General features: G+C 41.9%; 1 protein-coding gene and 1 long non-coding RNA gene across 3 annotated transcripts in view; both read right to left on the reverse strand.

Moving 5' to 3' along the window:
• Nucleotides 1-13,199, reverse strand: part of eci2 (enoyl-CoA delta isomerase 2) — a 92,546-nt gene that overhangs the window by 57,626 nt on the left and 21,721 nt on the right. The window contains exons 4-6 of the mRNA XM_049565824.1: nt 10,727-10,825; nt 9,679-9,870; nt 7,336-7,405 (exon numbers count right to left, since the gene is read on the reverse strand). Of these exons, the coding sequence (XP_049421781.1) occupies nt 7,336-7,405; nt 9,679-9,870; nt 10,727-10,825 (361 nt within the window). The remainder of the gene's footprint in view (nt 1-7,335; nt 7,406-9,678; nt 9,871-10,726; nt 10,826-13,199) is intronic.
• LOC125882147 (uncharacterized) lies at nt 887-7,320 on the reverse strand. 2 transcript variants are annotated; one of them, XR_007448306.1, is made up of 4 exons: nt 6,108-7,320; nt 5,572-5,686; nt 1,367-1,668; nt 887-1,227 (listed from the first exon to the last, which is right to left on the reverse strand). It is a non-coding gene; the product is annotated as an uncharacterized LOC125882147 (long non-coding RNA). The 2 variants fall into 2 exon arrangements; XR_007448305.1 differs by having other exon boundaries at nt 5,572-7,320.

Raw genomic sequence — 13,199 nt, forward strand, 5'->3', positions numbered from 1 at the left:
AAAAGAAACTATTATTGAAGTTAACAGAACATATAATTTTTTTCCCCTTTATTTATTTAGTGTTATCATAATTATTATTATTATTACTACTACTATTATTACTATTATTTTATTTATTTATTTATTTATTTATTAATTCTATGCCAATATTATTTCTTTTCTTTGCTTAAATTATTGTTAGGTCAAGGTGAGGTCACCCTATAAGCCTTTCGGGTTTCCGACCTCATCTGCACATTTCCTTATCTTCCTCTCTACCAAGAGAGATATGTATATGTATTTGTTTTGTTTTATACTTATATGTGCAAATAAATAAAAGTCTAAAAAGTCCAAAAGAGAAGAGATTCAAAACCAGACTCCATTGAGAAAAACAGTGATTTAACATCTGTGAACACTGGAGGTGACGGTCTACTGCTGCCTCGATCAGTTAGTTAGCTTGTGTTATTGTGTGACTTAAGTGTTTTAAAGGGTTAGTCCAGATTCACCCAATAGGTCACACAATAACACAAACTAACTAACTGAGCGAGGCAGCAGTAGACAGGGTTCCTACAAGTCAAATTTAAGACTTTTTTAGACCTTTTTTAGACCTCTTTGAATAGAATTTAGACCTACTCGCGACACCATATGATAGCTTTTTGTCATCCTCGAGGTGATGAAATTAGGGATTTCACTGCCATACAGACAAAGAAGTCTGAATGATAATAAATATAAAATAATTAAGTCCCGAAATTAATCAAAAGTAAATTTATTAAAGTAGAAAACAGTCATTTCATATGAACACAGTCACAAAAGCTCAGTTCAGATCAAAGCCAGAGCAATCAAACCTGGTTGATAAGAAAACTGAACCAGTTCCGAACAACAAAAAAGTCACTTAATCTTTCTGAGCTCTGCTCCATTTGCCTCTATCTCCTTCTCAATGATCTCAAGCTCAGCCAACTTCTCCTTGCTGCCCTTTCGCAGGATATTGGACTTGGAGATGAGCTCGGCCATCTTCGTGCCAGACTTGGCCTCTGCCTCTTCTACTGACTTATCAGCCTCTCTGGCCAGACCTTGACACACCTCTAGGATGGTTTTCTGTCTCGTTCTTAGTTTCTCGAAGTTGTCCTCTGCAGCCTTTCTCTTCTGAGCCTGCGCTTCTAACTCCTTCTTCCCTCTCTCCTATGTAAGGTAGTCACAGTACCTGGTCCGAGCTCCTTCCGCAGACTTCAGGAGGTCCTTAGTGAGTGGCACCTGTCAGGGAAATTCATGTAATTGTATTATAAAACATTGCATTGCTTTTAAAACTAATAGATCACTTAAAGCTCTCTACCGCTGTGCCTGTTGACAGTTTTTTTTTAATAAATGAAGAAAATTGATGAAATTAACACACCTGAGTAACACCTCAGTGTAGAGCGACATAGTCGCACACAAGCCGCCAAGCAACAACAGTGTCCTCCATTATGTTGGTTGTCTCCACCTCTTTGTTCACCGAAAAGCCTCTCTCGACAGACGCTTGACCATGGGACAAGATGAGCAGCTTCTGGCAAAAAGCCCAGAGGTCAGGGTAGGGCTTGCTGAGGACATCACACAAGAAGACATCCACTCTCTTTCACATGGGTTGGAAAGAGTGGAACTCCTCACTTCTCCCCTCACGGAACAGGAGAACACCGAACTGCTCCAGTATAACATCACCTATCACAAAACATATAAAGAAAGGTGAGAAAAATAACATAAATCAGTAAATCAACAATCAGACATGTATTAGTCATTATTGAGACCTGCAAACTCTGTAGTGAAAAAGGTGGCAACATACAAAACTAAAACCCTCTTGATTCACTGAAACTACCCTGGTTGACATAAAAAGTTTACTGTTGACTTGGTGACCTGCATGTAGTCCTCCCTCCTCGCTGGCACATTGTTAAACAATGTGTGCATTGCCTTCAAAAGAAAAAGGCATGTTCATTTGTCACATGCACATGGTAAACATTGTACAGTGAAATGTTTTTGATGGCTTCCATGACAATGTGCAACAAGACTGAAAAATAGAGATACAAATTAAAAATTAAATAATTAGAATTAGAATAAAAGTTTCAGTTAACACAACAGCAATGTACAGAGTTGTACAGTGGGTTGTCGGTGGGGGGAACCACGTGCACAGATAAAATTTACATTATGGTTGTACTTAGTTTTACTGAATTTTTATTATATTTTTCTCAACTACTAATGGATACTTATGTGAAGAGAAGAGTTAATTCAAGAGAGGAGCTTTTTTCGTTGAAACAGAGCAAGTCTGTAAGACACCATCCTATTCCAGCCGAGATGAAGAGGTGTTTTCGTGGTTGCCATGCTGGTGCAAAGGTGAAGGCTTGGAAATGGAGATATAAGTCCTTTCTGCCATCAGTTATCATGGGAAATGTCAACTGTCTGCCCAACAAGAGTGATGAACTGGAGATATTGGTGAAGACTCAGAAAGTATACCGTGAGTGCAGTCTCATGTGTTTTACGGAAAAGTGGTTGAATCAAAACATCTCAGACTCCAATGTGGATCTACCTGGCTTCACTCTCATACGATCGGACAAAGACTCTAAAGCTAGTGGCAAGAAAAAAGGCGGGGGCCTGGCTTTATTTGTGAACCAGAGATGGTGCAGTCCTGCACATATTACTGTCAAGGAGAAGATGTGTTGTCCAGATATTTAACTTTTGGCAGTTGGTATGAGGCCATATTATGTACCAAGAGAATTCAGTCATATCATAACAATACTTGTGTACATCCCACCCAAGGCAACTGCTGAAGTTCCATGTGAAGTTCTCCATGAACTTGTTGCTAGGATACAGACTAAAAATCCTGAGGCACTTTTGATAATATCAGGAGACTTCAACCATGTTTCCCTCTCCTCTCACCTGACTGGATTTACACAGTTTGTTAAATGTCCAACAAGAGAAAATAAAACCCTTGATCTGCTGTATGCCAATGCCAAGGAAGCTTACAGAGCCTTTGCCTTACAACCACTGGGCAGGTCAGATCACAACTTGGTTCTTCTGCAGACATGTTACAAACCCCATGTGTGGAGGCTGCCTGCAACTAAACTCACAGTCAGGAAATGGACACCAGAGGCTACTGAGGTTCTAAGAGACTGCTTTGAATGCACACTGGGATGTGCTGCTGGAAACAGAGGAGAACATCATGGACACTGATAGACAGGTAGACTGTTTTACTGATTACATCAACTTCTGTACAGACACAGTCATACCTACAAAGACTGTATGCTGTTTCCACAGTAACAAACCTTGGATTACCAGTGACATAAAGGCAATCCTCAATGAGAAGAAGGCAGCTTTTAGAGATGGTGACAAAGCACGGCGCAAACAAGTGCAACATGAGTTGAAGAAGAGACTTAAGATGGCAAAGGTGGAATACAAAAAGAAATTGGAGAGGAATCTACAACACAGCAACATCTGTGAAATGTGGAGAGGAGTCAACACCATCTCTGGTTACAACAACAAGAAAAGACAGCTAGTGGTGGGTGATGCAGAAAGAGCTGATGAACTCAATCAGTTGTTCAACAGATTCAATACAGCAGCCACTCCCACTTCCAATGCTGCTTCTTCTCCTCCTCCACCTCCTCCTCCTCCTCCTCCCTGGAGGACCTGAGGGTGTGGTTGGAGCTGGGAAGACTTTGCTCTGGGAAGGCTGCTGGCCCAGATGGTGTGTGTCCAAGGCTCCTTAAAGACTGTGCTGCCCAACTGTGTCAACCTCTCCATATGATCTTCAACCTCTGTCTACAGTCAGGGCGGGTCCCGGCACTGTGGAAGACTTCCTGTGTTGTACCGGCACCAAAAATTAAATGCCCAGCTGAACTTAATGACTTCAGACCAGTAGCCCTCACTTCGCACATCATGAAGACCTCGGAGCGGCTGATTCTACACCTACTGAGACTTGAGGTCAAAGACAAACTCAACCCCCTGCAGTTTGCATACAAACAACACATTGGAGTGAACGATGCTGTCCTCTAGATGCTTCACCGTGCCCTAGCTCATCTGGAGGAACCTGGCGCTTATGTGAGAATCATGTTCTTTGATTTTCAAGCGCATTCAACACCATCCAACCCAACATACAAATACAAATACAACTACATTCAAATACAACTCTGAGCCCTGCCACATCCAGAAATACTCGGACGACACTGCTATTGTGGCGTGTATCAGGAATGGGCAGGAGTCTGAATATAGGGACCTGATAAAAGCCTTGAGTGACTTGAGTCACAAGAACTGTCTCCTCCTGAACACCTCAAAGACCAAGGAAATGATCATAGATTTCCGCAGGTCCAAGCCCCCTCTTCAGCCAGTGAATACCTGTGGGGTGGACATCGAGGTGGCGCCAAGCTAAAGGTATCTAGGTGTACACCTGGATAATAAGTTGGACTGGTCCCTAAACACAGACGCTCTCTACAAAAAGGGGCAGAGCCGCCTCTATTTCTTGAGGAAGCTCAGATCTCTCGACATCTGTAGTAAGATGCTGCAGGTGTTTTATCAGTCTGTGGTGTCAAGTGTGTTGTTTTATGCTGCAGTCTGCTAGGGAGGAAGCATCAGACACAAAGATGCAAGGTGGCTGGACAAACTAGTCCAAAGAGCTGGCTCTGTGATTGGAGTCAGGTTGGACACACTGGAGGAGGTGGTGGAGAGATGCACACTGAAGATGTTAGAGGCCATTATGAACAACCCAGATCATCCACTCTACAACACCTTGATGGACCAAAAAAACTGTGGTGGACGGCTCCTCTCTCTTCGATGCAGGACAAAGAGATACAGAAGATCCTATATACCAACAGCCAACAGGCTTTATAATTCTTTGACATATAATAGATGAGCTGACAGATAATTGAATTTCCCTTTGGGGATGAATAAAGTTATTCTTATTCTTATTATTCTTAAACACCCCTTTTCTGATGATGTCATACTGGCAGCAAGCTCCACTGCTTCCAGGTGGAATTGATAACATTAATTGTGGCCCTATCACTGGAATGGCTGTGTCACACTAAATGGAAGAGGTGCATTCATTAATTTGATCAATTACATCTCTGTTTCCAGGCAGCTGGTACATTGTTAGTAAACAGTTAAAGGGGTCTATTGGGTTTAACAGCAGAGGTGTAGAGCTCATGATCAGACTGCAAATCAATATTTACAGCAAGTAAATAGGCAGAGGGGATTATGAATGTAGTACAGACTTATTATACCTTCAGCAGTCTGTCCAGCTCCCATGCCACAAAGCCACACTTGAAGGCATTGTGAAGTGTGTGAAGACCACAGCTCCCCACAGCCACCAGCTACTTACCTGTCATTGAAATTCATATAACCTTATTAGAAAATGTATATAACCATATCAGTTTAAAACCCTTCTCTGTTGTGTCTGTAGCAAAGTGACATGTGGTATTAACAGGACATGGTGTGACTGTTGAGGATACAAGAGTTGGAGGCTGTCCTTTCTCTTCCCTAGTGGTCTAGGGCTTTGGCCATAGGCTTTAGGGAAATGAGTTGTGTGTTTGTGTGATAAATAATCATGAAGACGCTTTATATAGTAATGATTCTAAAACACACCTCCATAGCGATGAGCCTGCTCCTCCTGGAGAAGGTCGAAGAATTTCCAATTTACATTGGGACCGTCCATCGACACAGAGACCAGGCTCCTTACATGGAGCTGGTTAATACACTCCTGAAACACAAAAATTAATGTTAGGCAATATCCATGTTGTTCATAGCCGAGTTCAGCATTACAAATGAAAACAACAAGGGTTGCAGGATGAACAAATGTGTAGTCTAATACTCAACTGCAGCTACAGGAAGGGTGACGGAGAATATTCAAATGGCCGTGATAATTGCCATATTGGCTACGTACCAACACACATTTCAAATGTACTCAAACACTCATTCCTATGAAGCTGAAAATGAATATACATGTTGCTAGTATGTTCACAGATGAGACAAGTAGGCTAAGTTAACGTTAGCCTACAATAGGCCCACTGATATAAAGTTAGCTGAGACACTACAGCTAGTGGCATTCTAGAAAAATGTTTAGCTACCAAATGGAACAGATAAATAATTGATTTGCGTTAGCTACTTACTTTGATACTCACCAGCAAGTCCTGCACACTTCCTCCACCAGTGTTGGCGTGGATCCCAGCGCAAGGTCGATTCTTCCTTCAGTAGCGGGAGGCCAAGTAGAGGTACCGGGAGACTGTGTAGCAGTAGCAGGTGGCTGGGAGGTTGGAGGCGGAGCCGGTGCTGCAGGCACTGGGTCCCTCGAAGGAGGAAGTATGGAGGAGAGTTGTCTGGTGTGTTGCAGACCTCTTATTTGGGTCTCATGTTTCGAGGACGCGAAGATCGCATGCGATTCCAGAGCCTTTACCCTTAATGTTCTGAGTTGAATATTTGTTATGCACTAAGTGCAACGGGCTTCGTGCAGATTCCCATCCGCTGCTTTTAACCAGGACCTATACACGCTTTAATCTAGCCACAGCTCATTAAACCTACACTTGCCCATGGCTTCTCAAATTACATAGCGAGCATGGAAACTCAAAACGAAGTAAAGTTAGAAGCTCTTAAATGGAGCAAACGACAGTCTACGTTCAACCAACTCGAACTAAACGCATGTTTACCATGGCGCAGTGTAGGCTAGCCATGGTCAGGGAGTCACTTGATTCTACAGCAAGCAGGAACGCTGGCTAGCTAAGCAAGTGCCGCGAGAACACTAAACATTTTTAACACAATAGAGAGCTAATCTCATTTTTAAGACCAACACCTCATCTTTTAGACCTAATAACCAAAATTAAAAAAATTAAAAAATTGGATTGTTGGATTTAAGACTTTTTAACACCAGCGTGGGAACCATGAGTAGACCAGCAGCTACTGTTTTTCTTAATTGAATCTGGTGGCTTTCCAGACAGCATGGATGAGGAACTGAAGCAGTTAACGGCTTCCCCGCTAGAATGGGCTGTCTGATGAAAAGGTAAAGCATTGAAAAACTGTCTCGACTTAGCCTACAACTAAACTGATAGAGATTTTTTGTTTAGATTTTGTTGCTGTTCACGTCCACAGTGGTACATTGCTGAGCTTCAATGTTGGAATCCAACTTGCTTTTCCGAACTGGGAGCATGTTGACTGATATCCACTGCATTAAATAAACTGTCTATGGATAAGTGTCCTATACAAACCCACTTCAAAAATTCAAATTATTCCTTTAAAATACATACTGCATCAGACCAAACACACTATTTGCAGTTGTGATGGTTTTTACCTTTGCAAAAACTCAACATAGTCCTTTAGTGTGTGTGTGTGTGTGTGTGTGTGTGTGTGTGTGTGTACCAGTAAAAACAGTGATGACTGAGTCGTCTTTAGCTGCCTGCTGCAGAGCTGCAATAATTTCATTGTACATCTGAAAGAAAAGAGAAAGTTAAGAATTAACTTCTGTCGTGTTTCCCCTTAATTGTCAAGCAAAAAGAAATCTGAATTAGACGTGTTTCCATCAACTGGTTTGGAGTAAATAAACTCGGCTACAGAAATTGTTTTTTGGTAAAAAAAAGTTGGCAGTAGAGGCTATGGTTTACACGTTGCTTGTAATCCACAGATAAACAGAAGCTTGTGGCTCACTACATGGTAAAAGAAATGCGGCCATTGTCTACGGTGGAGTCTAAAAAAAGGTGGAGGACGACTTGCTGACAGACAGGTCACACTCAGAACTTGCATTATGCCTGGTACACACTACACAACTTTTTTGCCCGTTTTGAAAGTCACTATGTCACATTACACGATTGTGGAGTCACAAAATCGTGCCATGACTTGGCCGACAGACATGACACACTACACGATGGTACTCACCAATTATCCCCGATTGTCTTTCACAACGTGTGTGATGTCATCAAGTTATTCTTGTCCTATTTTTATTACTTTCACTATTATTTGAGTCACTGTGTCTGTTCATGTGCCAGCCGACATGTTGTTGTAGTCACCTAAAAGTGTCAGCAGATGGCAGGAGCTACATTTGAAGTACCGTATGTAAACATTCGAGCTACTGTATCTTCCACAACCAAGTTCCTACAAATGTTTCAGAATAAAAGCCTATTTAGAAAATGGAGGGATTCTCTCAGCCAAGGTTATAAGGGGCTTTTAATTTGAAACAAGTGTTGAGTTTGAAATGACGGCGCGATATGTTAACTTTATAAAGACAACAGGAGCGGATAAAAAGTAAAAATATAAAGATACAGAGGGATTAATAAATAACGGACCGTCTATAATTTAGTTTGTTTCAAATGAAGCTGGGAGCCTCTGCAGTTGTGGTGAGTAAAAGCCGCTATTTGATAATGTTATTACTGTATGTCCGTCTCCATTATGAGGACGTAACATTGTTTGCTAGCTTGATGCTAATGACAGTACTCAGTGGGTTGACAAAGTGCCTCTGCTGTTTCACACCATCATTTGCCCCTTTTACTCTGTGTGGTAACATCCCTAGAGGAAATATTAAAAACACTGGGGTGTTGTTGTCATACAGTTGTCTACAGCAGCAGATCGTTCTGTGTTTCTACTGGTCAAAGTGACGGCTGTGATGGGAGAATTGGATCTCAGTGAAGGGCAAGTGGTCCATAACTTTAATTTTGGAGACAAAAAAATGTAGGCTTAGCGCCCTGTGGTCCATTGCCCAATAGGAAATGTAGAATACTCAAAAGTACTTTAAAAGTGCTTGAGTTACTTTTCTCAGGGAGTAATGTTGGAAGTACTTTTAAAGTACCTAAATTACTTTACTCAGGGAGTAACGCAGTAAAGTACTTTGATTACCCTTACCCAACTCTGTATTACACTTAGCTTAACTGATGAAAAGCCGCTAATAAAGTTTGGCTAATTCAGTATTAAACATATTTTAATTCCTATACAGTCTTAAAAATAAATGCTCCCTGTTATTTTGTTTTGTAAAAACTTTTATTGTGAAGCACCAAAATACGGAAATGTTGAGTTTTCGAACAGCAACTTCAAATATGGCTGATGGTGAACATAAACAGTAAAATAAAGCAGATCTGTAAGTAAAAACAGGACGCAGGAGAGAAACTAAACTCCAAACTACAGAGATTCAGTTAGAAGCTACATAAGTGAGAGCTGAACACACAGAGACTTTTTAAAAACACCTTTCTCTCTGGTCTCCTGCAGACAGAGGTGTGTAGAGTCTCACAACATACATGGTGGTTGGGTGTTGGCTGCGGTCAAGACACCACCGGTACCTGCTTGAGTGGCGGTCCTGCTTTTGGACCTACTCCGGACATCTCCGGGCATCGAAACTGATCAGTCAAGCCATGCCGGCACAGCATGGCTTAACTGGACGCCACTAAAAAGCTAAAGTTGCCAAATTAGAAGAAGTCCCCACAAGGCTTCAGATATTGCGTTCCTGAGACTTAGATGGAAAAAGTCACATTGACCTTGACTTTTCACTGCCAAAATATAATCAGTTCATGTTTGAGTTCAAGTGGATATTTGTGCCAAATTTAAAGAAATTCCCTCAGGGTGTTCTTGAAATATTGCGTTCACAAGAATGGGTAGGACAGATGGATGGACAACCCAAAAACATAATACCTCTGGCCACAGCTATCGCTAGTGCAGAGGGATAAAAAAAAAAAAAACATTTTAAATTTCCTGTTTCTTCCTAATGTGCATAAAACACACCTCAGTGGTGATGGCATTTTTCTTGGTCGGCCGGTTCAGTTTAATGGTGGTGATGTCATCCACTGTGGTGACCAATAGTGTCTCATACGTCGTCCCGCTCCCAGCAAGCTGTGCAGCCACCTGGGCGGAGCTTCCACCTTCTGCTGCCACCAGGGAGTCAATCAGGTCGCAGTACTGCTGTCTAGCTTCATCCTGAGTGACACAAAGAGAGGAGGTGAATTTAACTGTTTGTTTAAGACGTGTTGTTTTACTTTGTACAGTTCTGAGGTACTTGTACTTACCATAGCTCAATCTAACCAGCAGTATAAAAAGTCAATAAAATGGGCTCCACATTTACAAGCTGCAACATTAAACTGATCAACATATTAATGCATTAATAATTATAATCCAATTATATCATATATATTATACTGAATAATAAGTACTCTAAGTATATTTTGATGCTGATACTTTTACTTCAGTAACATTTTGAATGCAGGACTTTTACTTAAAACAAACAGAGTATTTCTAACTGTAGTATTAGTACTGATATGACAAGAGTACATCCTCCACCTCTGGCTGATTGGCAGCAGCTGGCAGTCTTTTCTTCAACTCTTCCTCTCGGCAACACTTAAAACAGATGTACGAACCAAATACAGCAGAATATGTTTCTATGCACTTGCTATTCCTAAAGAAAAGCATCACTAACAAAACTCCACAAACACTACATTTACAACAACGTCACAGCACCGGTGGAAAGCTTTTAACAGCATCAACAGCAGGAAATAGTAACACTGCTCTGACATGACTGTAAAGGGATAAACAAAAGGTAAAATAAGGTGGATATCTGAAAGTACATACAGGGCTGGGGAGTGAAACTGAAGTCCAAATGCACAAACAGAGCTTTTAGTGTCAGTCAATCATCCATATTTGATTACAGTTTCACCAGTTTAACTTAGCAGTAGAAGAATCTGAAGGATTTTAGTTTCCTCTCTTTGTTTCACCCGCTGCTGGATTGTAACACCTGACAGTGATGAACCTACAATGTAGGATCCTGGAGCAGGTGTACCTGTGAAATGGAGCCCAGAGATTTCCATGCGTCCCATTTGACCTTGTTAACGAAGTCCAGCATGCCTGGTTTGGGAGTGATGCAGGGACCCTGAGTGGCCTGCAGGAGAAGAAGGATCAATAAGTATGTTACACACACACACACACACACACACACACACACACACACACATATGTATATAACATATGTATATAATATATACATACATATATGTGTATATATATATATATATATATATATATATGTATCCTCAGACCACCATTTCTTTCTTCGCCTGAAAGGAGATTTCAAAAGGAAAGAATCTGAGAAAGTGGGAAAACCCAGCACCAGAAGGCAAACACTCACAAAGGAGCAAGAGAAATTAATATTTGAGCTCACTCCAGGAAAACTTTCACCAACATGGCCGCAAAATCACACTGCACTGAAAAGAACCTACCTGGAGTGATGGACTCAAACACATGTGAGTTACCAGTTATTCTTATGCTTCTGGAAGTAACTACCAATGCAGGACAGAAAACTGGAACTCTCATTGACTTGGCATCAGATACCAACTACATCACTCACAGAGCTGCCAGAAGACTGAATCTACGAAGTGAAAGATCACGCTTGTTGTCCATGGAGTCTGAGGCATGGCCATGAAGGTAAAGACCAAAAGATATTTACTCAAGGTGAGAGTCAAGACATCTAGAGACACGGAGAGAGCTCATGAGCTTATCTGCTATGGCTTGGATGAAATTGCAAAAGTGCACAGAGTAATCAAACCGCAACAACTCAAGAGGTTCTTCCCTGACACCAACCTGGAAGACCTTCACAGACCAGAGCACATTGAGCTTCTCATCAGCCACCATGAAGGAAGACTCACTCCACAAAGAGTAAAGGTAGTAGGAGATCTTGTCCTTTGGGAAAGCCCATTAGGAAAGACAGTTGGCGGAGCACATCCAGACCTCTGCTAAGTAGTGGACATGGCTCTGGACAATTCTGGGACTCACTCTGCTCGATCGCTGAGAACCACAGCAGTGAAGTATCAAGAAATTGCTGAGATGCAAGAATTCAAAGCTGAAACCAAAAGCACAGTTGCTGGCAGAGAGTTCTTAGACTGGTGGAGATGGGACAGCATCGGAGCAGCCTGCGAACCCAAGTGTGGAGGATGCCAGTGTGGTAACTGTCAACCAGGAGGCAAAGACATGACTCTGAGTGAGGAAAGAGAGCTGGAGATTATCAGACAAGGTCTCACCTATGTCAAAGCAGATGCTAACAGTCATGAGCCTCACAATATCCCTGGATTGAAGATCCAAGTTCCCTGCACAACAACAGGAGTGCAGTGGAGGCCACTTTTCTGAGAACAGAGAGACTTCTCAAGAAAGAACCGGAGTGGCATGTGGCATACACAATTCAAGTCCATGAGATGGTGGAAAGAAAAGCAGCAAAGAAACTCACCAAAGAGACCATTGCCGACTGGAAAGGCCCAGTATGGTACGTCAGCCACTTGGTGGCGCCAAACCCACACTCCGTCACAACACCTGTGCGAATGGTATGGAACAGCAGCCAGAAGTTTAAAGGGCTTAGCATGAATGACCTCCTTCTGAAAGGGCCTGATGTCCTCAATCCCATCCAAGCAGTGCTACTAAGGTTCAGAAGAGGAGTCCATGCTGCCCTGGGCGACATCAAGAAAATGTGCAATTCTGTGTGGCTTGAAGACCTGGAGTTGCACCTCCACAGATTTCTCTGGAAAGACAGTGAAGATGGAGAAATTGTAGAATATGCCATCACCAGAGTCAACATTGGTGATCGACCAGCAGGGTACATCGCACAACTGGTCATGAGAGAGACAGCAAAGCTGCCCAAGTTCACTCACCTGGAGGAGGAGCGTAGGATCCTTGAAGAGGATGCCTATGTAGATGACATCCTGACATCCAATAATGATCTGGGAAAGCTAAACAAAACCACCAAAACAGTTGAAGAAATCCTGAAGACTGGTGGATTCTTCCTCAAGCTGTGGGTCCGTCAGGCCGAAGTGGGAGGCAGAAGTAGGGATGTCCCGATCCAGCTTTTTCACTTCCAATCTGATACCGATATTACAGCCTTGAGTTTTGGCCGATACCGATCCAATCCAAGCGCGTATTATACATATTCACTGATTTTGTTGTCAGTCATGTTAGAAAAGGTTTGATGAAGCAATATTACTCTAACAAGAATAACTACTTAATCGGGTTAGTTAGAATGATCCACAACAGTTGGTATGAGAAACTGACCTGTTTATTGTTAACAGGGTTAAATAAACAAACTTTAAACTTGAACATTAACATTAAATAAAAAATATAGCTGGTTTGCTTTGGCTGCTTTGGCCCCTTAATAGAAAATAAATCAACACAAGAAATCTTTAAAATGTCTAACATTGAAATTAAAATAGCAGCAAGACTCCACACACTTGTGCTTTGCCCCCCTAATAAATAAAAAATAGATTAACACCTCA

This window comes from Epinephelus fuscoguttatus, linkage group LG21 (assembly GCF_011397635.1).
Source record: "Epinephelus fuscoguttatus linkage group LG21, E.fuscoguttatus.final_Chr_v1".
Lineage (NCBI taxonomy): Eukaryota > Metazoa > Chordata > Actinopteri > Perciformes > Serranidae > Epinephelus > Epinephelus fuscoguttatus.